Here is a 22,442-nt window from a genome sequence, read left to right as displayed (position 1 = left end):
AAGGAAGAGGGGTGTGTAGCACGGAACGACTAGCTGGGCTGAGCTGCTGAGACGGTGAGTGGGGCTGGGGGGCTCGGTGGGGCCTTACTGCTGGGTTGAGGTGCCAGGGAAGGGCCAGAGCTGAGCTGTTTCGTTCCGTTCTGTTCCACAGGTTGCACTGGGAGTGCTGTGCACACGAGCAAACGTCTGAAATGGCATCTGAGGTGAGGGCAAACTGCTTTTCCTACCAGTGCTCTGGCAAATGCAAGCTCAACTCTGTTACAGTCTAAGTCTCTGCAGCCTGCTGTTTCCTTCAGGTTCCTCCCCTTACCTTGGGGAGACTAATTTAATGCACTGGTGCACTTCACTCAGGCCAGCTTGTGCTTAGGCAGATACTTTACAAAAGCTTGTGTAACTACTTCTGTATACAAAAGCTTCATTTTCAGTTTCTGTGCCTAGTGACTAATTGTCTTAGCAACTCATGCCTTCTGCTTTCAGAGTGGCTACTGCAGCCTTGGCTTCCTCAGCTGCTGGTTACAGATGACTGTGTCCATCAGCTGTCTGACTGTGCTAGCCTGACCAGAGTTCAGTAGCTAGCTAAAGTTAATCCTTCTGTTTTGCTTTCCTGACTGCAAATGTATCTGTAGCAGTTTCTGCTGAACCACGTCTTACTTCTGTGGAGCCCCATAGCACAGAAGATATGCCTAAGACGGAGCAGTTCCTCATCCAAGCACTTAGCATCTGGTACTGGCTTTTGATTTTTACATCCCTATGCCATAGTTCCATGGGCACTGGATCCACTGAGGACCTCTAACTTTTCCTTTCAGATTCTGATTTTTCTTTTTACCTCTCTTCAGCTGGCTGACAGAGCTGCTGTAAAGATGTGAAAAGAACTACGTGCAACACTTACCTCTATAGGCTTTCTCTTGCTGTCCCCTCAGACGCGTTGTTTCAGCAGACATTGGCAGAGATGTGGAGATAGTCACTAGGGAAAAAAGTTTCCAGGGTTACTCAACAGTATTTTGTCTGACTGATAAAACCCCAGCACAGATTAGTTTGCAGATGTGTTGGCCAACTGTTTGCTGTCCATGGTAGTTACAATGTACGGTATGAGAAAAGACTGACAGGACAGGGGTACTTAAAAATCATACAGATTAGTGATTATTTTGCAATCTGCAATGGCAAATATATTTAGACCCTTCCTTTAAATGTTCTCCAATTTATTCTTTGTGCCTCCTGGTACTGGAGAGATGCTTTTGAAATCTTGGATTAGTTGCAAGCTTTGTGCACAAGTAACATTCCTATTCAAGTTTGCCAGAGCAAACTATTCAAATTTCCATTCAAGTTTGCCAGAGCTAAGGCTTCAGGAGGCATCCTACCCAGATAAGCAAAGATCTGACCAAGTGTCATGTATGGCTCCTAATGAATCCATTCAGTTGCTAAATCACTGATGCAAAGGGTTTACACGCATAGTGTCATGATGTGTGGCAGGAATTAGGTACTTGTCTTTTGTCACATAGTGAAGTAATTAGGTAGATGACATGTTCAAGGGTGTGAGATTAGAAAATCAGTCTGGTTTGAGTAGAAAAACAAGTTTTCTTCTTACATATTTTATAATCTTCTTTGTGTTTTGACTTATTTTTCTGGACATTCCTGATGCTGAAAGGTACCCAGAGTTCTAGAGTGTGCACCTTAGCTGATTTGATGCTAATTTTATGGCAAAGCTTGCAAGCACATCCTGGACTCTGGAGTTGCCTAAACGGTAACTTCAGTCACTTGATATGTGGCTTATGCTGGCCCATAGCTATTTGTCAAACAAAGAAAAATCTGTCTCTATTAGACAACAACACAACAAAGGACTGCACTGAAAGAACATAACTGAGCTTGGCCTCTATATTGCATAAAGTTCTCAGTGGAAATTACATAGTTCTTAAAACTATAAACGAAGTTATTAGGCCTCTTTGATTTGCCTCTTCCTCTCTCTCAGGGAGATAAACTTTGGGGGGGAAGATTCAGCGGAAGCACAGATCCCATCATGGAGATGCTCAACTCTTCCATTGCCTGTGATCAGAGAATGTCTGAAGTTGATATCCAGGGAAGCATGGCTTATGCCAAAGCCTTGGAGAAGGCTGGCATCCTAACTAAAACAGAGCTGGAGAAGATCCTGAGTGGCCTGGAAAAGGTATTTATTTCCTCCATAAACTGTAATGCGTGCTCAGGCCTACATACAATCCCTACATTAATACTATGATGAATAGCTCCTTATCTGAAAACATCCCTGAGCTGATGCACTAAAAAGCATCTTTCTCTCTCCTCATGTCCTATTCCTTAGTTCTAATTACGTGTAAAAGTGCTTTCCCAAAAGGGAGTGCAGTCCTGAACCAGGGAGAACTGGAGAGGCCCGTACATTTTGTACTCTGTACTCTTAATACTCCAGCAGACCTGGACAACAGACTGATTGACAGATTCCATCTAGCTAAAGGTACCAAAGCCAGGCAGTAGGATATGAACCAGTTGACAAGCCAGAAAGGGGAACCTGAAGCCCCGGTGAGTGCATTGTGAATGTTCACTATGGAAACCTGGTGCCTTGGTGAGGTGTGCTCAGCATGACCTGCCCTCCCATCCTCATCACACTGAACATTCCTGAGGAATTGTTTCAGTATGAATTAGGAATATTCTTTTTCCAGTGGCACTTGGGATCCCTTTGTGTCTGGCTGCCTGAGTTAGTAGAAGGCAATGCACAGTATTGTATAGGGGTGAAGAAGAGTCAGCCACTAGGCACTTTTTTTGAAATATTCATTGTTGCTCACCTACCATGGACAATGGGCAGTCTATACAATGTTTGTATAGGAAAGTCTTTATGGACAATGCTAAAGCAACGACTGCCACTTCAGCTCACTTTCTCACTGTGATGCTCAAGTCCTGCTATAGCCAGGATTGCAGGATCAGCAAGGATCAAAAGATGACTCTCCACCAAGATCAATAGAGAATATAGGGATAGAGCAAGCAGCCAGCCTTGGCCTGAAAGAACAGGAATGCTGGAGCTCCTGTGAGAATGCTTTCATTTCCAATTGGGTGGCAGAAGTTGGTATTTCCTGGGGACAACTTACAAGTCCCCCGCTCAGGGAAACAGTATGAGCTGACTTGTGTTTCTGTTGACATTTATAGATCTCTGAGGAATGGTCTAAAGGAGTCTTTGTGGTGAAACAAAGTGATGAGGATATTCATACTGCCAACGAACGCAGACTGAAGGTTTGGGTCCTCTAACCTGTTGTTCCTCTCCCTCTCTAGCTAGTGCTGCCTGACATTAAGCACATGTGCCTCTGTCCCCAACACAGTGAAATTCCTCAACGCCCTGTGATATTGAGATATTAGGTGCACAGCCAACAGTATCCAATACCATTTTTGTGAAAGAGATGCTACACAAGCCTAGAATCCAAACTTCTACTTCCCCAGAGGAGAACTCATAGCTACTTACAGGATCCTAGAGCTAGGAGGAGGTCTGCTCTTGAAGGAATTCTTTTGCTTAGAATATGGAGACACTGACAGAAGTTATTCTCTTGTCCTCAGGAGCTGATTGGGGATATAGCTGGAAAGCTGCACACTGGAAGAAGCAGGAATGATCAGGTATGTATAGAACTACTTGTTCTTCTCCTCCTATATTACTCTCACACCTCAGGTCCTTACCAAGCTTCTTTCTGTCATCTCTTGCATGCAATGACACTCTCCAGCATGTGCTCCCTATGGCTTTAAGCTAGTGATGCTGTAGTTATTAATCATCACAGGGAAGTGGTTTCTGCAGGATTGCTGCCCTTGGAAAGCCCACAGAATCCATTACTTTACTGTCTGGGTACCATGCATCTTTTGGGATTTGCCTTTTGCTAATGACACACTTTGGGGAATATTGTGGGGGAATATTTGGAGAATAGTGGAGTATATTCCATCCCTAGCTGCCTATACCTGAGAAGTCCACTGAAAAGAATGAGCTTTGGGAAGCAATATACAACAACTTTCATGAATCAGACATGGGGCATATCTGCTAAAATGTCCCTTCACACCACATAGAATGAAGAGTTGGTAGCCCTGCCTTGCCTTTCAGCTGAACTGTATTTGGCACTAAGCACATCACATTCTCCTTTATCTCATTGTGGCCAATCTTGTTCAGGTTGTGACTGACCTGAAGCTGCTCCTGAAGAGTTCCATCTCTGTCATCTCCACTCACCTGCTGCAGCTCATTAAGACCCTGGTGGAGCGCGCTGCTATGTAAGTCCTTTCCCAAGTCCATGGTCTCAATGCTTCTGGGACAGGAGACTTCTAGGCTTGCTCTTTGACTGGTACCAATCAGGGCAGCAGCAAGGTCTTCTGCAGAGGATGTCAAAGTGAGACAATATGTGATAGCCCAGGGAAAGACAATGGGCCCTCTTTCTTCACAGCCTGCTTCAGGGAGACATTCCTCTTCCCCTAATGTATTATGGAGATAAGAAGAAGAGGAAGGCATAGCACAACACAGGCTAAATATGTTCTCATGACCTTGCCACGAAACCTGAGAGTTTACCTGCCACTGCTCTCTATGCAAACAGTTGCTGCTCACCCCTTCCTCTCTTTCCATATGCAGAGAAATTGATGTTATCATGCCTGGCTACACCCACCTGCAGAAGGCTCTGCCCATCAGATGGAGCCAGTTCCTGCTCAGGTAACCACCTTTCACACTGGACTCTGGGAAGGGAAGCTTTCTCCATTCTTGGAGCCCTGCACAGATGGAGCCTAGAAGTGCATCGTTCTCTGATGGGGCAGCTGGGGGAGACACAGCAGAGCTAACCCTGAAAGCTGCCACAAGTACATCTCAGTCCAGTGCTACTTGTCTCTTAACAACCAAGAACCTAAACACTGACTGTGTGGAGACCACCTCTCAGCATGCCCCACCCTATGGCCATTATGGCCATTTCCTCTTGGCTCATGCAAGGTTTCTCAGCTTCATCTGCTTTCTCTCTCATGTCCCCTCCTAGCCACGCTGTTGCACTGATTCGTGATTCTGAGCGCCTGGGTGAGGTGAAGAAAAGGATGAATGTCTTGCCTCTGGGAAGGTAGTGTGTACTTTCTGTGTAATCCCTTTGTGGGCATCACTTTGCTCTATTAAATGACCAAGAGACAGACCTTTACATCCTCTGAACCAGTGGTGTTTGTATGCTACACACACTGCAGAGTTTCAAGATCTCAAGCCTTGCTTCATGCACCAAAGAAAAGTGCTATGACTGACATACCCACCAAACATGCTCTTCTCCCTTCTCTTTGAAATCAAGAAGTACAAGGCTTTCATCATGCAAATCTTTTTCTTTGGAAGAGAACTACTGGTTTAGTCTAGCGTTCAGTTTGCTGGGCCTCAGACCATGCTTCAGGGAGCAGTTTGACGCCAGATTCTTTTGAAGAGAGAAAGAAGTGTCATCCCTCATTGCTAGAGATCAGTTTTTGTTGGACTGTGCAAGATATCATGCATGACTTCCATTTCCTTTTTCCCTGGCAGCGGTGCTCTGGCTGGCAACCCACTGGAAATCGATAGAGAGCTTCTGCGTAGTGGTAAATGTCTCCCTGACTGAGCAGCAACGGTTTGATTATAATATCTGGGAACTAGAGAAACACTGACACACTGTCATAATGCTATTTTGAGTTACACTGCAGCACCTCAACATGGGGAGGGAGGGTAATAAATATAAAAACAGAATAATTTCTGATGACCAGGGACACAGGTTGCAAGCAGCTCCCAAGGAATTGGTAAGGACTAAGACTTTTTACCAAATTAAGAAAGCACATGCCTGTATGGTGAAATAATAAATTAAATTGAACAACTTCTGCTACACACTGGCCACCTGGGACAAATAACAACACCTCAACACACCTTATTTGTGTTCCTTGGACTACTAAAGGGCTCACAGACACCTGCTGGGGCAAGGTGCAGACTTCAAGTTAGGCTAAACATGATCTCTTTTGTCCATCACTTCCCTTACAGAACTGGACTTTGCATGCATCAGCCTGAACAGCATGGATGCCATCAGTGAGAGAGACTTTGTGGGTAAGTACAACTACACTATTCCTCCCTCCCCCATGTTAGAAGCAGACACCGGGCACCTTCCCAGTTAACATCATTTAACAAGGGAGCTGAAATCCCACACTGGGAAGTAACCAAACAGGAAATCTTTGCACATGTCTAAGCTCCAATCAGGGCTCCCTGGTTTGTCAAACACAAACAAATGCCCTTTTCACCTCCTGCTTTTCTGCCTTTTCTGCAGTGGAATTACTCTCTGTTGCCACCCTGCTGATGATCCACCTTAGCAAGCTGGCCGAAGATCTCATCATCTTCAGCACCGCTGAATTTGGCTTTGTAACCCTCTCCGATGCCTACAGGTAGGGGCCTGGTCACTGGGCAAACAGCCACTTCCCTCAATCTCTCCTATCCTCCCTTCCTGAGAGAATGAGGAAGTGGATGTCCCTGCTGCACAAGACTGACATATAAATCAACACTCCAGAGGATTAAAAGCCTGAGTGTAAGGCAGCATTAGGGTAAAAATTCCTCATTAAGTATCAGTGATTCTGATTCTGGCAACTCAATCACATCTCCATTCACTCCTCCCCAGCTACTGCTGGCAGAAATATGCTGTAAGAGAACAGGCACAGAGAACTTCCTTCTCTGCGGGAAATTCCTGCCAAAGCCCTTCCCAGAACAGCCCGTGTTTGCAATACTAACAGACTTCCTGTCTCTCAATGCAGCACGGCCACTGCCCTGCCTCTCTGAGGGCACAGAAAAACAAGTCCTGCCTGCTCATGCCTTCTGTGCAACTGGGCCTTGAAGAGAAGCTTCTGTTTTGTCTCCTCTGAGAGGCAGCACTGGGTGGTAGCTCCAGACAGCACTGCAAAACCAAAGACTCTGCTTTGGGAAACATGAGAAACTCTGTGCACTCGCTTCACTGCTTTCCTATACTGAGACAGGTGTCCAGACAAGGGGGGCTACAAATCACTTTTGCAGGGCTGGACCAGTGTGCTGCATGTCTTAGTCTGCATCTGCACAGACTGGGGTCTTGCTCACCATACACTCCCAAAGTATTGCTTTCTTCCAGCACTGGCAGCAGCCTGATGCCTCAGAAGAAGAACCCTGATAGCCTGGAACTGATCCGCAGCAAAGCTGGTCGTGTGTTTGGACGGGTGAGCCTGTTAAAGAAAGAAGAGGGGCAGGGAAACTGCTCATATTGGGGCTGAAGAAGCTTCCTTCTTCATGCTTCTGTGTAAAAATTAACTAACCAATTGCCATACCTGTTTCTCTCTGCAGTTGGCTGCTGTTCTCATGGTTCTCAAAGGACTTCCAAGCACCTACAACAAGGATCTGCAGGTAAAACAGAAATTAGTTTTCACTCCAGTTCTCTGAAGAGACACAGTTGTCTCTTGGTCTATAGAAGCCTCTTGCACTTTATTTCCCTGCACAGGTGCTACTTGTGTGCAGGATTATAAAAAAGTGGGGCTGTGATACTGCAAGCTATAAATCACACCCAGCCCAAGACTCCATGATGACACTCCTGCTCTGCTGGCCAGGCTGCTCATGTTGGTGGGCTTTTTCACTGCATCAATTAATCTAACAGCAATTTCCATCCATGCTCTCATGCAGGAGGACAAGGAAGCTGTTTTTGATGTTGTGGACACTCTGACTGCTGTGCTCCAGGTTGCCACCGGAGTGATTTCTACCCTCCAGGTAAGGCTTCAGCTTCTCATTATTGTATGTGGTTGGAGGACGTGTTCTGTGTGTAAGAGCTCTAGTCTGCTCCTAACATGAAGACTTGCTCACTTCTACTGCTTGGTAGGGCCCCCACCACAGGCAGCTCCGGTACACTTGGGAAGAAAGTCATTGGAGAGCCTGGTCCCTCCTTGATGAAGTCCATTCTTTGAGACCACTAAATGTGTCCCCAAAGAGCAGCTGACAGTAATATCTCTCTCTGCAGATCAACAAGGAGAACATGGAGAAGGCTCTGACCCCTGAGTTGCTGACTACTGATCTGGCTCTCTACTTGGTTCGTAAAGGAGTAAGTATCAGAGGTCCCCAGGTGATGGTCAGTGTGGGTCAACAACTGCAGGTTTAGATTTCATTGTTATAAGGAAAAACAAACCAATCAAAATGGGAGAACATCCATTCTTGACTGAGTCTGCACTGGACTATCATCTCTCCTTGTCATTGTAGATGCCATTCAGACAAGCTCACGCTGCTTCTGGGAAGGCCGTCCATCTTGCTGAGACTAAAGGCATTGCTATCAATGAACTCACTCTAGAGGACCTGAAGAGCATCAGGTTTGTATCATTGTTACTTTGCCATAAATCCCCTCAAAAGGCAGGTGTCAGCTTAGCTTAGTACAGGCTTCTTTATGGTCGCCTTCCATGAACAATCCAGTCCTGACCCAAAATTGTCATGGCCTAAATATCACCGCTGCTACTGCCAAACCTGTATCAGCTGAAGGGGCACAATATCACTAGCACTGAACTTATGCAGGGCATGGGCCACAGGTACTGGGAGGAAATGGAGAAATTCATGCCTTGACCTGGAGGCACAGGCGCTGTAGAGGAGTTTGGCTTCAGACTTCCTTCCTCCCTCTGCCCTTGCAGCTGTGTCTTTGGTATGTCAGGAACTGCTCCTGACAGGCACTAGAAGTGCAGAAGCAGAGCTTCATGATGCTTTTCCCCTTGGAAAAGGCTCAGCCTCTACTTCCTTATTTTCTCCACAGGCAGTATAAAGCCATCAAGCAGTGCCCATCACTCTCTGCTGATACCTCTTCTTTTTGCCTCCCCAGCCCTCTGTTTGCCAGCGATGTCTCCCAGGTCTTCAACATTGTCAACAGCGTGGAGCAGTACACTGCTGTGGGTGGTACTGCCAAGAGCAGCGTGACTGCCCAGATCGAGCAGCTGAGGGAGCTGCTGAAGAAGCAGAAGGAGCAAGCTTAGAGTGTGGGGACATATCCCGTGGCTGCAGCGTTGTGCTTATCACACTAATCCAGAGTTAATAAACACTGTGGTGTATTGTAATTCACTGAAACTTCTGTCTTATATATTGTTTTAGGGGACAAGATTGAGCTGGGCTTCCTTAGCCCTTCTGAGGCTTGAGGAATGCAGTTCACTGGTGTGAAAGAACTGGAACTATCTCCTCCCTGGCTTTTAGGAGAGCTTTTATGGGCAGCACACTCTAGATGTGTATCAGTATCTGCACTCCAAAATTGTCCTGTGAAACTAAAATCCATCAGATGGCATTTCCTTCCACCCTGATCTCTCTGGTAACACTTTCCATCCTATTTTATTTCCAATTAAGCTCTGAGGGATGCATTTCGAATAGGAAAACGTTACCACGGTTCATAGTTCAGCCCAAACGTGACTTCCTAACACAGCAAGCGCCTTCCTGCTCGTGGCTGAGCTGCCGCCAGGTGATCTGGGCTCTTTGCCACATCTGATGCTCTCCAAAGGCTGCCGGGCCGCCCGCTTCTACAGTCGTCTACGGGAGAAAAAAAAACAAAAAACAAACACAACGACTATTAAATAAATGAATAAGTGAATAAATAAAGGTACAAAACGTCTCAGGACTCCAATAGCAGCAGCTCACTCGACCGCCACCGCTGACCTTCCCACCGCCGGCCGCACGCAGCAGCTCCGCCCGCTCCCGCCCAGCCCAATCGCGGCCGCCACGCCCCCCCCGCCGGCCGGGCGCTGCCCACAACCAAGATGGCGGCGGCGGCGCCGTGCGGCTCGGTGGGGCAATGCCGCCTGCAGCTGCTGGTGCTGGTGGCGGCGGCGGCGGCCGGCCGGGCGGCGGCGGCGGCGGCGGCCGTGAGGGGCGGCATGCTGTACCCCCGCGAGAGCCCGTCCCGAGAGCTGAAGGAGCTCGGAGGAATCTGGAGCTTCCGCGCCGACTTCTCGCCGGGCCGGGACGCCGGCTTCGAGCAGCGCTGGTACCGGCAGCCGCTCCGGCAGGTAGCGCGGGGCTGGGCGGGCGGGCAGCTCCTCCGGGACAGCGCTGCTGCGGGGCTCTCTTCCCGGGAGCAGAGAACCGTGCCGCTTCCCCTCTGCTCAGATGCTCGCCTCGCATCGGGGCTGCACGGAACGTCCTGTCCGAAGGCGCTGGGGGAGCGTATTACCGCGTGCTGCTGGGGCCGTCCGGCGCTGCTCGGGGCTCCGCTCCTGCGAGGCTGCAACGTGCCGTCCGCACGCTGGTAATGCCCCTTCTTAAGGGCAGATAAGCAGGTTACAGTGTAACTTCGATCTGCTGTTAAGTGAACCCCGGTTCGCTCTCTGTGCGGTGATTATGCATATCCTGAGCTGAAAGCTCCATCCTTCCCCTTTTAGCGTTCTGGCCGGTTTTTAGCCTAATTCTGAGAGGAGGGGAGGAAAAGAACCAGAGGAGAGGGATCCCAAGCAGTGCTCCCAGCAGGGGCTGAGAAGTGCACTCAGCATTCACACACTGGGAATCTCCTTCAAGTGGCCATCCTGGCCAAAGGTTTCATAGCGTCAGGTGCTACAAAATCTGCTTCACCCCCTGTTAGCATTTTGTGATGTCTACTAAGGATTGAGTTTCTCTGCAGCTCCGTACATGTGAGCACTGAGTCAGCCCTGCACATGGAGCTCGTTCCTGGTTCCACTCTTCATGGAAAAGGGAAGCGCTCCAGCTGTGCGCTGCTGCAACATCACGAGTGCAGCAGGTGCTAAAAATGAATGGCTCAGTTGTGTCACAGCATCCGGTTACTGAGATGTTAAATGCATTACAACACTGCCTGCCTAGAATCCTTACATTAATAACAAGCCAGTGAATTAACACTATGCCAATTGCTTTTAAGGAGTGAGAAAGGCCACTCAGCCCATCTAAAGAGGTACAAACAGTGCTTCCTTGGGAGTGCTGACCTGAAACATCTGCAGCTTCTGCTGCTGTCACACCGTAGCTCATGGCCTGGCACAAAACATCGTGGCAGTGAGCTGACATTGCAGCACTGTGCACTGAACCGCTGGAGCTGTACAAGAGAAACTGCACTTTGTGAGGCATCGCAGGCTGAGCAGCCACCTGGGCATTTCCCTCCTTCCCTTCCCACTGTGTGGTACCAAAGCTGTTCATAAAGGCATTTCAGGAGAGGAAAAGATATCAGCAGGTTCATCATGTATGAATATGGCTTGATAGTAAGCAGGACTTATGTGGGACAGACCACGCTGGTTTCTAGGCAGGTTCTTCCAAGTACTTCCACTTAGAGTGGCTGTCAGTGGAAGGGGATACCTCCAGCAGTACAGGCTACATAACCAAACAGCAGAATTTCTTCTTTTTAATGATTTGCTCCTTCCCACTCTGTTCAATTCCTGCCAGACTGGTCCTGTTATTGACATGCCAGTGCCTGCCAGCTTCAACGACATCACTCAGGACCCCCACTTGGAGAACTACATTGGCTGGGTGTGGTATGAGAAGGAGGTGCTGCTTCCTCAGCGTTGGCTGCAGGATGACTTCAGCACCAGGGTGGTGCTCCGGTTTGGCAGCGCCCACTACTACTCCATCGTGGTACGTTGCACGGGTGGTTGTGTTTGTGCTTCCAGGGTCATGCTGCACTAAAATCCCAATTGCCCATCACTGTGCTCCTTCCCTTCTTGCTGCTACGACTGCCACCAAATCTTAAACGTGCCTCTTGGACTCACGACTCTCTTCTGTTGCAGTGGGTGAATGGAGTGCAGGTTGTGGAGCATGAAGGTGGCCACCTCCCTTTTGAAGCAGATATAAGCAGGATTGTCCAGCGCAGCCCGGGGGTTCCCTGCCGCATCACTGTTGCACTGAACAACACTCTGACACTGCACACTCTACCTCCGGGGTCAATTCAGTACATGAATGACAAAACAAGGTGAGCCGCTAACGTGCTGCACTGTGAGGTTAACCCAGGGATGAGAGAATGGGGATTTATACAGCTGCTGTCTCGTAAGACCCTCTGTGCAACTTAGAAGAGCACAGGTTGTGTTTTTACTGAAATTCATCAGCCAAGCAGTGAGAAGTTTAAGTTTCAGTGTGATGAGGAATCTACACTGAACTATTGCATCTGTTTTATACACAGGGAACTGAGATTAAGTGGTTTGCAAAGCTGAATCAGTGGCAGATTGAGAAGCTTGAGTTCAGCTGGAAGTACAAGAGCCTGCTGTCCTGAAGGATCAAACCCATTCAGTGCAGTAGATGTTTGTTAACTGGTAAAGCCTTTCAGCATAGCATCAGTAGAACTGCTGAAATACAGACCCATCCTGCTGTAAAGATTGTTTTACCAGCATGTTTTACCAGCATCCATATGCTGCCTTCAGTTCTTGTGTAATGAAACATAATGCAGCCATTTTTCCTGTCTTGCTCACTCAGGTATCCCAAGAACTATTTTGTACAGAACACCAGGTTTGATTTCTTTAATTATGCTGGAATCCATCGCCCGGTTGTGCTTTACACCACACCTTCTGTCTACATAGATGACATTACTGTGACAACTACTTCATCAGAGAGCGTTGGTAGGTTCAGAGCAATTACAGCAGCAACCTCCAGCTCCAAATTGAGATGACAAGGGCAATAGAAAAAAATAACCTGCAATTCCAATTGAATTTGTTTTGTAGTGGTTTTTTTTTAGCCTTAGCTGGTCTAGTGCCTGGCTCGGCAGTTGCTGATTAAAAAATAAGCAGAAACAATAAGAAAAAGTACTCACAAGACTCTGTTGTTAAAGAGAGAGGACAATGAGGTGTTTCTAGAAGTAGGATTCCTCAGCAGAGGCGGTCTTTCTGCCACTTAAAGCAGGATTATCTCTAAGAAACAGATATTTGTGATATACAAATCTACCTGAAAACTTCTGGACCTCAAGGCAGGTCACGCTTGTTATAATTTGTACCTTTCTATTGCTGTTGTTGTTTTCCCTTGCTATTTAATGCTGCTGTATGTGAAAATTTCCCCACATATGATGCATGTACGTTGCCTTTCATGCCAGCCTCTGACTGTGCTTTGTTGTCCTTTGAACCAGCAATGGTGCAATATCAGATATCGGTAGTTGGCAGCGAACTCTATTCCTTGTCTCTGAGTTTACGTGATCAGGAGGGAAAAGTGGTTGCTACAGGCAGCGGGCCAGCTGGAGAGTTAAAAGTGCCAAATCCAAACCTGTGGTGGCCTTATCTGATGCACGAGAGCCCTGGATACCGCTACTTCTTAGAGGTAACAGTGACATCTCTTCTTCTGTGTGCATTTCTTCTCACTATGTAATAGCGTTAAGGAACTGCCGTATGGCCCATCTTTCTTATTTTTGCTCTCCCCTGGATCCGGTCCACATCTCTAGAACGGCATTACTAGTTGTGCTGTAACCGAATTGAGCTCTGGATGCTGAATGCGAAGGTCGGTGGTGAGATGAGCAGGGCACCCCTGTGTGCATGCGTGTGCTCTCAGATGTTTGCCTTGCACATCTCTGGCCTGATCTGCCTGCCGCAGAAGGACTATTTAGAACAATACGAGGGAGGAGATGCTGCATGACGGAGGGTAGAGCCTCTGGGAAGCAGGCTGAGCTCCTCTTCCACGTACATTGCCGTGCAATGAGCTTTCTTCCCACTCTGCGCAGAGTGCAGCATCCATAGACAGCCTGGAGGGTTCTGCCAGCCCAGCACCTCTCACACAGCTTTCCTTTGGGAACCCAGGTGAAAATGCAGGCTCAGGCCAGCGGCGTGCCGCAGGAGGACATCTACACCCTGCCGGTTGGCATCCGCACCGTTCACGTCACCAGCACGCAGTTCCTCATCAACGGAAAGCCTTTCTACTTCCACGGGGTCAACAAGCACGAGGACGCGGATGTAAGTGCGGGCTCACCTCCCCGCGCTGCCACAGCCTGGCTGAGCCCCAGGCTATCGCTTCCAGTCACGAATAGCGGTTTCCCGCCCTTAGAAGCGGGGCGGGCGATGAGCTTTGAGCCGCGGATCTGCGAGGCGCAGCCCGGCCACGGGGCGGCTCTCAGCCCCTTCCCGCCTCGCCCTCCTCGCCTCAGCGCCGCGCGTTCCCTCACCTCCCGTTCCCTCACCTCCCTCCTTCAGGAGAGCGCTGTGGAGGGGCAGCTCGGTTACAGCCCTCACTGCGGCTACTTCTCCCACCCCCGGCCTTAAACTATGCTTAAGGTCGCGCTCATAAAGACACACAGAGAGATCTTGTGTGCTGAGGCTGGAAGAGCTCAGTGCCGCCCAGCTGCGGTGCGAGGAGAAGCCCTGCACTGCAATGCAACAGGATTTGATTTGTTGTCCCCCTCAGATTCGTGGCAAAGGCCTGGACTGGGCGCTAATCGTGAAGGACTTCAACCTGCTGCGCTGGTTGGGGGCAAACTCCTTCCGCACCAGCCACTACCCCTATGCTGAGGAGATCATGGACCTGTGTGACACCTACGGCATCGTGGTGATCGATGAGTGCCCAGGAGTGGGGATTAAGATGCCGTAAGCAAAGCACGAAGCGCCATTCCCCTTATGTCTTCCCTCCCACAGCTTCCCCCTCCCATCCTGAAGCTCGTGACACCCTGATAATGAAGGCACTTTGCTCTGTTTAGAAATCAGCCTGTCGCGTTTCAAAGCCTCCCCCGGTGCCACGTCTGCCCACTGAGGTTGGGCAACCAGAGGGCGTTCTGCCACATGGCTGTTGTGTCATCAGATCTGGCTCCATTAGTGAGCCCAAACCATGGCCCTGAACTGTGCAGCAGCCTTTGGGGAAATAAGGCAGAAGCCACGTTCAGTTTCAATGCTCATTGGTGTTCACATACCACCAAAGCTTGAGTTACCCATTCCATTTGCACGTAGAATCATAGATTCGTCAAGATTAGAAAGTACCTCTAAGATCAACTGTCCACCTACCACCAATACTGCCACTGACCACATCCTTCAGTGCCATATCTCCAGCGATGGGGACTCCCCCACCTCCCTGTGCAGCTGTGCCACTGCATCACCACTGTTTTGGAGAAGAAGTTGTTCCTGATATCCAGTCTAAACCTCCCCTGGCACAACTTACCTGTGATTTTATATTCTTACCTAGTCTTGTTTCCTTTTCAGTGAGAGCTTCGGGAACAAATCACTACAGCATCATCTTGTTGTGATGGAGGAGCTGATCCGCAGGGATAAGAACAGGCCCTCAGTTGTGATGTGGTCAGTAGCCAACGAGCCAGCATCAGAGCTGCCCCCAGCAGCTTACTACTTCAAGTAAGTGCTCATACACAGAGCTGAGGCTTGAATTTAGGCAAGCGTGTACCTTCGTGCTTTAAGATGGCACAGAGAAGTAACCCACAGATGCAAACTAAAAGTGTAACTAATACATATGTTGAACCAATGTTCAGAAACATGTAATGGTCTCACCTGTTGTTTCTGAATCAGTAAACCTCTGCAAAATTGCCAGGAGTCCATCTGGTCTGAGCATCTCTTCTTGAAATAAGGGTAAAGCAAAAGCAGACCTGATGGGAACAGGTTACCCTGTTACTTAAGAAAGCTGAGTGTTAAATTCTCAATCTGAGAATTACTGCAAAAATGTAAAATATTTGGCCTTTAATTCTGTAGACGAGGTTCTTCAGTTAAGTGTTAGTTATTTGTTTTGTGGGTGTTAGTGACACCCTACTTCAAAGCCACTGCTTTGTGTCCCTACAGACCCCTTGGTTTTATTCCGAAGAGATTTAAGCTTTGGATAGCCAAGAATAATCCTGCAGTGGGGGCAGCAAACTGTCACTGATAGCTGTAAGTGCATTCAGGGAGAACTGTGAATTTTCATTTCTCAAAATGATCCACCACCCTTCTGCAATGCTGGGGTTGCTGCAGAACCTCACCCTCCCATTCTTTTATTTCCCTCATTTTGGGCTTCCTTAATAGCAGCCTACCTGTGCCTGCTGTAGCATAAGGATAAGGCAGTGTTTTTGGAGAAACATACACAGAGTTATAGCAGATAATCAGGATTCTGCAGTATTTACTTAAAAATGCTCAGCCTACAAAATTGAAAGCAGCTTTAAATGTCTGAGGGAGCAGAAGGACAGAGAGCTTGGAAAAGTGAGCTTATTCTTGGCTGCATTGCTTCTCCATGCTGTTGTTGAACTCTTGCTTTATTGTTTACAAACAGGACACTGATAGCTCACACTAAAGCTCTGGATCCCTCTAGACCTGTAACATTTGTGTCTGATACTAATTACGCTCTTGATCATGGTGTAAGTTTACTTTAATTTCTATCTTTTTTTATATAATTTATATGCTAAATTTGTTCTCAGGTCATTTCCAGTCCTTTCCCTTGCCAAATTTACTATTTATGAAGAAGAGGTAGAAGAAAACTTACATTTTTGGCTTCCAGCACAAAGCCCTTTATACTATAGTGGTAGGCCAGCTAAAAAAACCTGCAAAAGAACAGTTCTTGGTATTAGGTGGAGTATGTAGAATCAGCCCCCTGGATTTTGTTAACATTGTGACAGTTGGCTGTCCCAGTTATTTTGTCTATTAATGCTCAGGCTTTCCATTTGCAATTAAACTAAAGCTTAAGCCCTTTAAAACCACTAACAGACTTTATGGAAATCTAAAGAAGGAAACTTTGTCTTAAATTCCTTCTTTAAACTGCTCTAGTTAGTCTTCGGCAGATGTCTGTTAACTCTGAATAGACTAAAGGTGCTTCCAGCCCAAGTTTAGCTTCATAACTCAAGTCTTTTAGCTGTGTAATTAGCCAAAAGGTACTCTTCTTGACTGTCTGTGCTTTAAGCAGGCCAGAGCATGAATCAAGGATCTATACACACACACACAAAGATTTCAGTGGTAGTCCCCATGTCACTTTTAGTGTTTTATAATAGTTCATGTTACTACTGTACAATAAGCACTCCAAGCAGGTGAGTTTGTAGTTAGTACATACGTGACATCACCACCTGTCCTTGCTACAAGTTATACTCAGTATTTCTTTGAAGCTGTCCTACAGTTAGCAGGGATGGCCTTCTGTAACTCCCCACCTGCAGGAAAAAAACACCCTGGTGACCTTAGTTTCAAAGGTAACCAGCAAGTATTTGCTCTTGGATACTGCTGTTGCATCAGGCAGGTGGGCGTGCACACACACACACACACACCTCTTCCCAACCCTACCAGCATATTCTGACCAGCTTGAGGATACACAAGGAAAACAAAACCAAAGAATAGATCTCATACGCTGCTGTAATATTAGAACTTCTTTTTTATTACAAAACATGTTAAGAGAACATTGAACAAGTTACATACAACATCACTTCATCTTTAGTAGGCTTTGTGCCCTTTTATCATACTGTCCATGTGGTAGAAATGGCATATAACTTGCAGAATGCTTATTCTTAGTATTGCACCACTGATGCACAAATTTAGTTGCTAGTCAAAATAATTGACTACTAACTTGACCATCATATTCCAATACTCAATAAGTATGTCTAAATGTACCAGCAAGCCAGAGACATCTTGGAAACACTAAAACTTCTAACAAACCTAAGCATAAAATAGGTTAATCTTGTTTAACATTTTTATTGTGGCTTAAGACTGTAAGGAAATGCCAAATTAATACACCTGTACCTTGTAAAATTTAACTTCTTTTAAATCTCCTTCATGGGAAACATGTCATGTTGGGAGGGCCAGAATGATAGGAGAAAAGGCTGAATTCCATAGAATGAACCAAAATGAGGATTAGTTCACGAATGTTTGCATACATTGAGCTCTGTGACAAAACACTCCCACCCTGTTTTTTTTTTTGTAGGCTCCTTATGTGGATGTAATCTGTGTGAACAGCTATTTCTCCTGGTACCATGACTCAGGCCATCTGGAAGTTATTCCGCTGCAACTTACAGCACAGTTTGAGAACTGGTATAAAACCTACCAGAAACCCATTATCCAGAGTGAATATGGAGCTGACTCGGTTCCTGGACTTCACAGTGTAAGTGTTAAATATCCTGAAGCCATTCTCTGCTTAATTTTCTCCTAGGTATGCAGTTTCCAACAGCTCTGACTGCTGGTATAGCTGCACTCCATGTGAAATATAAATAACAACACTTCTGTGTTTGGGTCCTAAACTACAGTGTGTTTGTTTTTCCCTTTATAATTAATCATTCTGCAATCGAGGTATAGCTAACTGTCAACTTAAACTTACAGCATTTAAACCTCTCCAAGAAGATTGAAATCTGAATCTGTACTTTGGCATTTGCAAAAAATGCCTCAGTGGAAGATGCAACACTGGGGAGTGGACATCCATGTCACAGCACCATTCCCCATAAAAAGGGATGGCACTTCTACACCTTTCACAATAAAGCACCATTAGGAAAGCAAAACCACATACATTCCCCAAGATAAACTTGGCATTACATTTTGTTTCCTCTCACAATTTCAGTAGTTGCTAATCTTTAGTAAAATAGCCATTGTTAATGCAGTGGCCATGAAAAGATCAAACAATTGTAAAACTTGTCTTCAGGAAGCAGGTCTCCAATAAATGGGAAATTAATGTATGGAGCCTTTGCTGAGATTAACAGTCACCTTCATTCAAAGTCACCTCTTTTTCCTGGCTTAGGATCCACCTGCTATGTTCAGTGAGGAGTATCAGAAAGCTTTGCTGAAAGAGTACCATTCTGTTTTTGACAAAAAGAGGAAAGAGTATGTGATTGGGGAACTCATCTGGAATTTTGCTGATTTCATGACTAATCAAGGTAAGCTTATATTTACATTCTGAACAACTTTGCATTCTCCCTCCAAGTATAAAATTGTTTATAACACATAGAAAAAATACCGTGTTGTAGAGTAGGACAAAGGGACCCTCTGCTTCTGGAGATGGAACACAGCTGGTTTGTGTGACAAAGTCCAGTGTGACTAAAGCCAGCAGGGAAGGACCTTCTGTACTTAATGCATTCTCTTTCTCCAGCTTGAGTTCCCAGCTGTTCCATCTGCCAAGGTGCTAGCCAGAACGTGGCACAGTGCAGGAGGGCAGAACACGAGGGAAGCTTCTAAGCAGACACAGATTAGATATCTTTCTTGGCCTTCCTCAAGTCAGAGCTTCAGTTAGCTTTTAGGGAAGTGTCTTGCTTGCCTTCATATTTCATCTGTTACTGCACTTAATAATGCAGCACCGTAAGTAAATGCATTATTAACTCAGTGTAGAGATTTAGCAGTGGAGGGCCAGATATCACAATGGTTGACAATGGTCTACTGTGACACCCACTACTAATAGAAGGTAAGTCATTTATGAAGTATGGGGCACTACAGTGCAGTCACACAAATTGAACTACTGTAGCTCAGAAGGAGACCTAAAGAACCAATTACACATGTCACCTACAGCAAACTAGGGTAGTAACTGTCAGAGGTAATATCAGGCAGATAATCACCATTTAAAATAATCTGTAGAACACCAACACAGGTATTCAAAAGCTAAGTTGTCACAGAGAAGCAGTCAGCAAGGTTCAAACAGAACAATGGAAAAAACTCAGACAAACTTACATACGCAGATGCAGTTCCAGTCTCTCTACATGTTGCAGTCACTAATTCTAGTTATCTACCAAGTCCAAAATAGGCAAAAAGGATGTGGGCACCACTGAGGGATAGAACAGCCAAACAATTAGTAACTGACATCTTCATCATCAAGTTACAGGGTGGCATTAAGGGCAGAAGTAACATCTGCTGTAAGTGCAATACTGATTGAGTTAATAGACATACCTGAATTAGCTGTCATCGACTTCCAGCTGTAAATGCAATGAATTGCAGCTATATTGCTCTGTTCTATCAGTTACTCTTGCCCATATCACACAAATTTCCTTTGCCAAACTCCCTGCTGTATCTGACGTGTAGAAATAAGTGCATAGGTCTCTCCCACTTAACCTGATTTAGAACATACATTGAAACAATTCACAATAGGGGATAGAAGAGCATTTTGTATATAACTGCTTTATTTTATAACTTCTCTACAGGGGTCACACGTGTTTTGGGGAACAAGAAAGGAATATTTACCCGCCAACGACAGCCCAAGTCAGCTGCATTTGTTCTGAGAGAAAGATACTGGAAGATTGCAAATGAATCAAGCTGTCTTCCTCCTAGAATAAAATCACATATCCTCTTTCTATAATGAAATGAAAAGGCATTAACAGCTGGGTACTATGCTGAACTTTTTAATTAAATTCCTGTTTAAATAATATTTACGCCTGACACAAGTCTTGCAAGTCTAATGCAATTTCTAGTCCACCTAAAGTAGTTACTATGACACAAAGCAGATCAGAAACATTAGTTTTACTATGCTCAGCCATGCCTGTAGGCTTCCTGTTTCCAGGTAGTAAAACAAATGTTCTGAGTTTCAAGGAGCTAAGTTAGACATCCTGAATGAGGTATCTGTTTATAGCAAAAAAACAAAACAAAATAATTACAATAGAAATCAATGCAGAAGACTTTAAAAGTCCTAACTAGCATAAGTGAGCATCAATTCCCTCAAATGCAAGTGAGGTTTTCCAGTTATACTTCCCTAACTGCTACCACTCAGCTCACAGCACGTCGTCCATGGGATTACTGACTACATAATTTCTCTTGTTTAAAACTGGACAGAACACACGCAGCTGGCTGAGAACTTCTGAGAGTTAACAGCAACTCAGGAAGCGTGTGAACTGCTAGTTCTGTGAGGATACCCAACATACTCCAATACAGTATGGAATTCATACCACAGCAGCAAGGTGGAATATGTTGGATAGGTAGGTACTACATCAACTGAACTTTGTTTAGAGCTATTTAATCACAGTACCAGAACTGCCACAATTAGATGCAGCTTTACCTTGCAGCATGGAAGAGCTTCCTTCACGTTAAATTTTCATTATGCTTTACAGGAATAGTGTTCTAGAGGGCAAATTCAATCTAAGCCTTTTTGATAGGGGGCCTGAAGCATTCTAGGGTAGGATTATGTGTAAGTTAATGTGTACACAGTACTTGAGACAGTAGTGTAGTATATTAACTTCCCTTTTAGGCTGCACACCAGCCTTAGAGGACTCTAAAGGCCAGATTTTAGGCTATAGTAAGTAGTGCTCACAGAAGAGCCCAGAATCTGCCAGCTTCTTATTGCAAGCTCGCACGGTTGTCCCAACAGCAGCATCACCCACAGCAGAACCACAGAAGTAGGAGTTGCCCACTGAATTTTGGGACAATGCCTTAGTTTCATTATCCCAGTTCACTGATAATGTGTGAATCTGTTGCTATGCCTACTTTTTCTGCACCTGGTCTTCTGCTAGTACCTCAAGAAAGAATTTGCTCTTGTGTTGTGCAGTGGCCAAATTCTCATTCCTTTAGATGTGACATATTAGAGACCAACAACACTTTCCATTGCCACGTAAAGAATAAGCACGTACATGTTTACTGCAGACTTCAAACCATTTTTACTTGAATTTCTAGGGGGAAAAGAAACAACATACTGCCAATGTTCATCATGGTTACACTTGTGTTAGGTTTACAGACCTTCTCATTAACTAAAAACCCAGAATATAAAAGTCTACCAATATTAGAAAGACACTTGTTCAGATGTAACCTGATACAAGTGTGAATAGTGTACTCAAGCCCACTACCACTGTTTGAAATCAGTGTCAACTTCTTACCCTCTAGATAATTTTTAAAAACCATTCTCCTCCCCATTTCAAGACAGTAGGACATACCAACAGCTGCCACATCGAAATACAGATCAAGATTTGACATCATTAATGCATTATAAACCAGGGCTGAGATAGCTACAATAAAACTCAGGATTTGTGGTTTCAGAAGAGAAGGCTATCCTTTCATTCAGTCCAACAAAACATACGCAAAATTTAATATCCACACGTATGAAAAGCACACACTTCAGAGTTTCAGTTCCTGCTTGTTCTCAACAGCTCAGTGCAACTGTAAACTCAAAACCCACCTATCCAAGCCTTCCTCCCAAAACTCCCATCCTCCCTGCTCCCCACCATCCCTGTCCCCCCAGATCCACAAAAATAAACAGCAGTTTCCAGATACTCCATCATTTTGTCAGAGTGGAGTTAAAACACCTGAAGAACCAGGGAAAGAAGGAACTGATTAACACACTTAATGTTTTTTTTTGCATGTTACTGAAAGAACTGTAAACAGTAAAGCCTCAATGCTGCTCAACCATTATACACTCATGTGCACACAACATTCAGCAAGACGCAACAAAGCTGCAGAAGTTCTATACAAGGGTATTCTCTGAGGACCCAAGTGCTTTAACCCTTCTACTGCTAGCATACAATTGCTTTGAAAGAGATCACAACTTGGTACATTTGGAGAAACAAAATTACAGTACTGACTTTAAAAACAGTTTCTAAGGCTCAGACTGAGTCCAAAAAGGCCTCTGATTGGGTTCATTCAAGCTCTTATGTTCAGACTGCATGAATGCAGCATAAGAATGATTGCAGCAAGACATCCACAGGTAATTTCTACATTTATTTTTTTTTTTTATACCAAAA

General features: G+C 45.7%; 2 protein-coding genes and 1 long non-coding RNA gene across 7 annotated transcripts in view; 2 read left to right on the top strand and 1 right to left on the bottom strand.

The window, feature by feature from the left end:
• Positions 1-9,033, top strand: part of LOC116228110 (argininosuccinate lyase) — a 9,083-nt gene extending 50 nt beyond the window's left edge. The window contains exons 1-18 of one of the 3 annotated variants that reach the window (XM_090122673.1): positions 13-54; positions 152-203; positions 627-723; positions 1,967-2,161; positions 3,148-3,231; positions 3,550-3,606; positions 4,145-4,242; positions 4,595-4,672; positions 4,986-5,063; positions 5,501-5,553; positions 5,984-6,046; positions 6,264-6,378; positions 7,089-7,173; positions 7,298-7,357; positions 7,631-7,714; positions 7,962-8,042; positions 8,198-8,304; positions 8,802-9,033. In XM_090122673.1, coding sequence (XP_089978799.1) covers positions 2,015-2,161; positions 3,148-3,231; positions 3,550-3,606; positions 4,145-4,242; positions 4,595-4,672; positions 4,986-5,063; positions 5,501-5,553; positions 5,984-6,046; positions 6,264-6,378; positions 7,089-7,173; positions 7,298-7,357; positions 7,631-7,714; positions 7,962-8,042; positions 8,198-8,304; positions 8,802-8,952 — 1,341 coding nt within the window. In that variant the 5' untranslated portion in view covers positions 13-54; positions 152-203; positions 627-723; positions 1,967-2,014 and the 3' untranslated portion in view covers positions 8,953-9,033. Of the gene's footprint in view, positions 1-12; positions 55-151; positions 204-626; positions 724-1,966; positions 2,162-3,147; positions 3,232-3,549; positions 3,607-4,144; positions 4,243-4,594; positions 4,673-4,985; positions 5,064-5,500; positions 5,554-5,983; positions 6,047-6,263; positions 6,379-7,088; positions 7,174-7,297; positions 7,358-7,630; positions 7,715-7,961; positions 8,043-8,197; positions 8,305-8,801 lie in introns of those variants that run through there. The other 2 variants (XM_090122672.1, XM_090122671.1) reach the window with 2 other exon arrangements.
• Positions 1-10,538, bottom strand: part of LOC116228115 (uncharacterized) — a 16,675-nt gene extending 6,137 nt beyond the window's left edge. For both annotated transcript variants that reach the window (XR_004166704.2, XR_016459269.1), the window contains exons 1-6: positions 10,134-10,538; positions 9,349-9,493; positions 7,282-7,351; positions 4,202-7,179; positions 3,458-3,583; positions 890-964 (exon numbers count right to left, since the gene is read on the bottom strand). This is a non-coding gene — a long non-coding RNA (uncharacterized LOC116228115). The remainder of the gene's footprint in view (positions 1-889; positions 965-3,457; positions 3,584-4,201; positions 7,180-7,281; positions 7,352-9,348; positions 9,494-10,133) is intronic.
• Positions 9,706-22,401, top strand: GUSB (glucuronidase beta). Of its 2 annotated transcripts, XM_090122664.1 has the most exons (13): positions 9,706-9,969; positions 11,345-11,533; positions 11,686-11,867; positions 12,365-12,507; positions 13,008-13,195; positions 13,669-13,821; positions 14,270-14,448; positions 15,055-15,201; positions 16,103-16,187; positions 17,732-17,908; positions 18,536-18,671; positions 19,923-20,060; positions 20,482-22,401. In XM_090122664.1, exons 1-13 carry the CDS (start codon positions 9,721-9,723, stop codon positions 20,535-20,537), a joined length of 2,022 nt encoding a protein of 673 aa, XP_089978790.1. In that variant the 5' UTR covers positions 9,706-9,720; the 3' UTR covers positions 20,538-22,401. The 2 variants fall into 2 exon arrangements, with proteins under 2 accessions (XP_089978790.1, XP_031447615.2); XM_031591755.2 differs by lacking the exon at positions 20,482-22,401 and having other exon boundaries at positions 19,923-20,146.
• The last annotated feature ends 41 nt before the right edge of the window (positions 22,402-22,442 follow it).

Source organism: Phasianus colchicus, chromosome 21 (assembly GCF_987193195.1).
Source record: "Phasianus colchicus chromosome 21, bPhaCol1.hap1.1, whole genome shotgun sequence".
Taxonomy (NCBI): domain Eukaryota; kingdom Metazoa; phylum Chordata; class Aves; order Galliformes; family Phasianidae; genus Phasianus; species Phasianus colchicus.
Note: the sequence above shows the minus strand (reverse complement) of the source record. Positions and strands in the feature narration are given on the sequence as shown.

Excerpts from the sequence above, each read along its gene's own strand:
- GUSB (XM_090122664.1), top strand. The coding sequence starts at position 9,721 with ATGGCGGCGGCGGCGCCGTGCGGCTCGGTGGGGCAATGCCGCCTGCAG. Across the intron at positions 11,534-11,685 it reads CCCACTACTACTCCATCGTG|TGGGTGAATGGAGTGCAGGT; the intron begins GTACGTTGCACG and ends CTTCTGTTGCAG. Across the intron at positions 14,449-15,054 it reads GGAGTGGGGATTAAGATGCC|TGAGAGCTTCGGGAACAAAT; the intron begins GTAAGCAAAGCA and ends TTTCCTTTTCAG.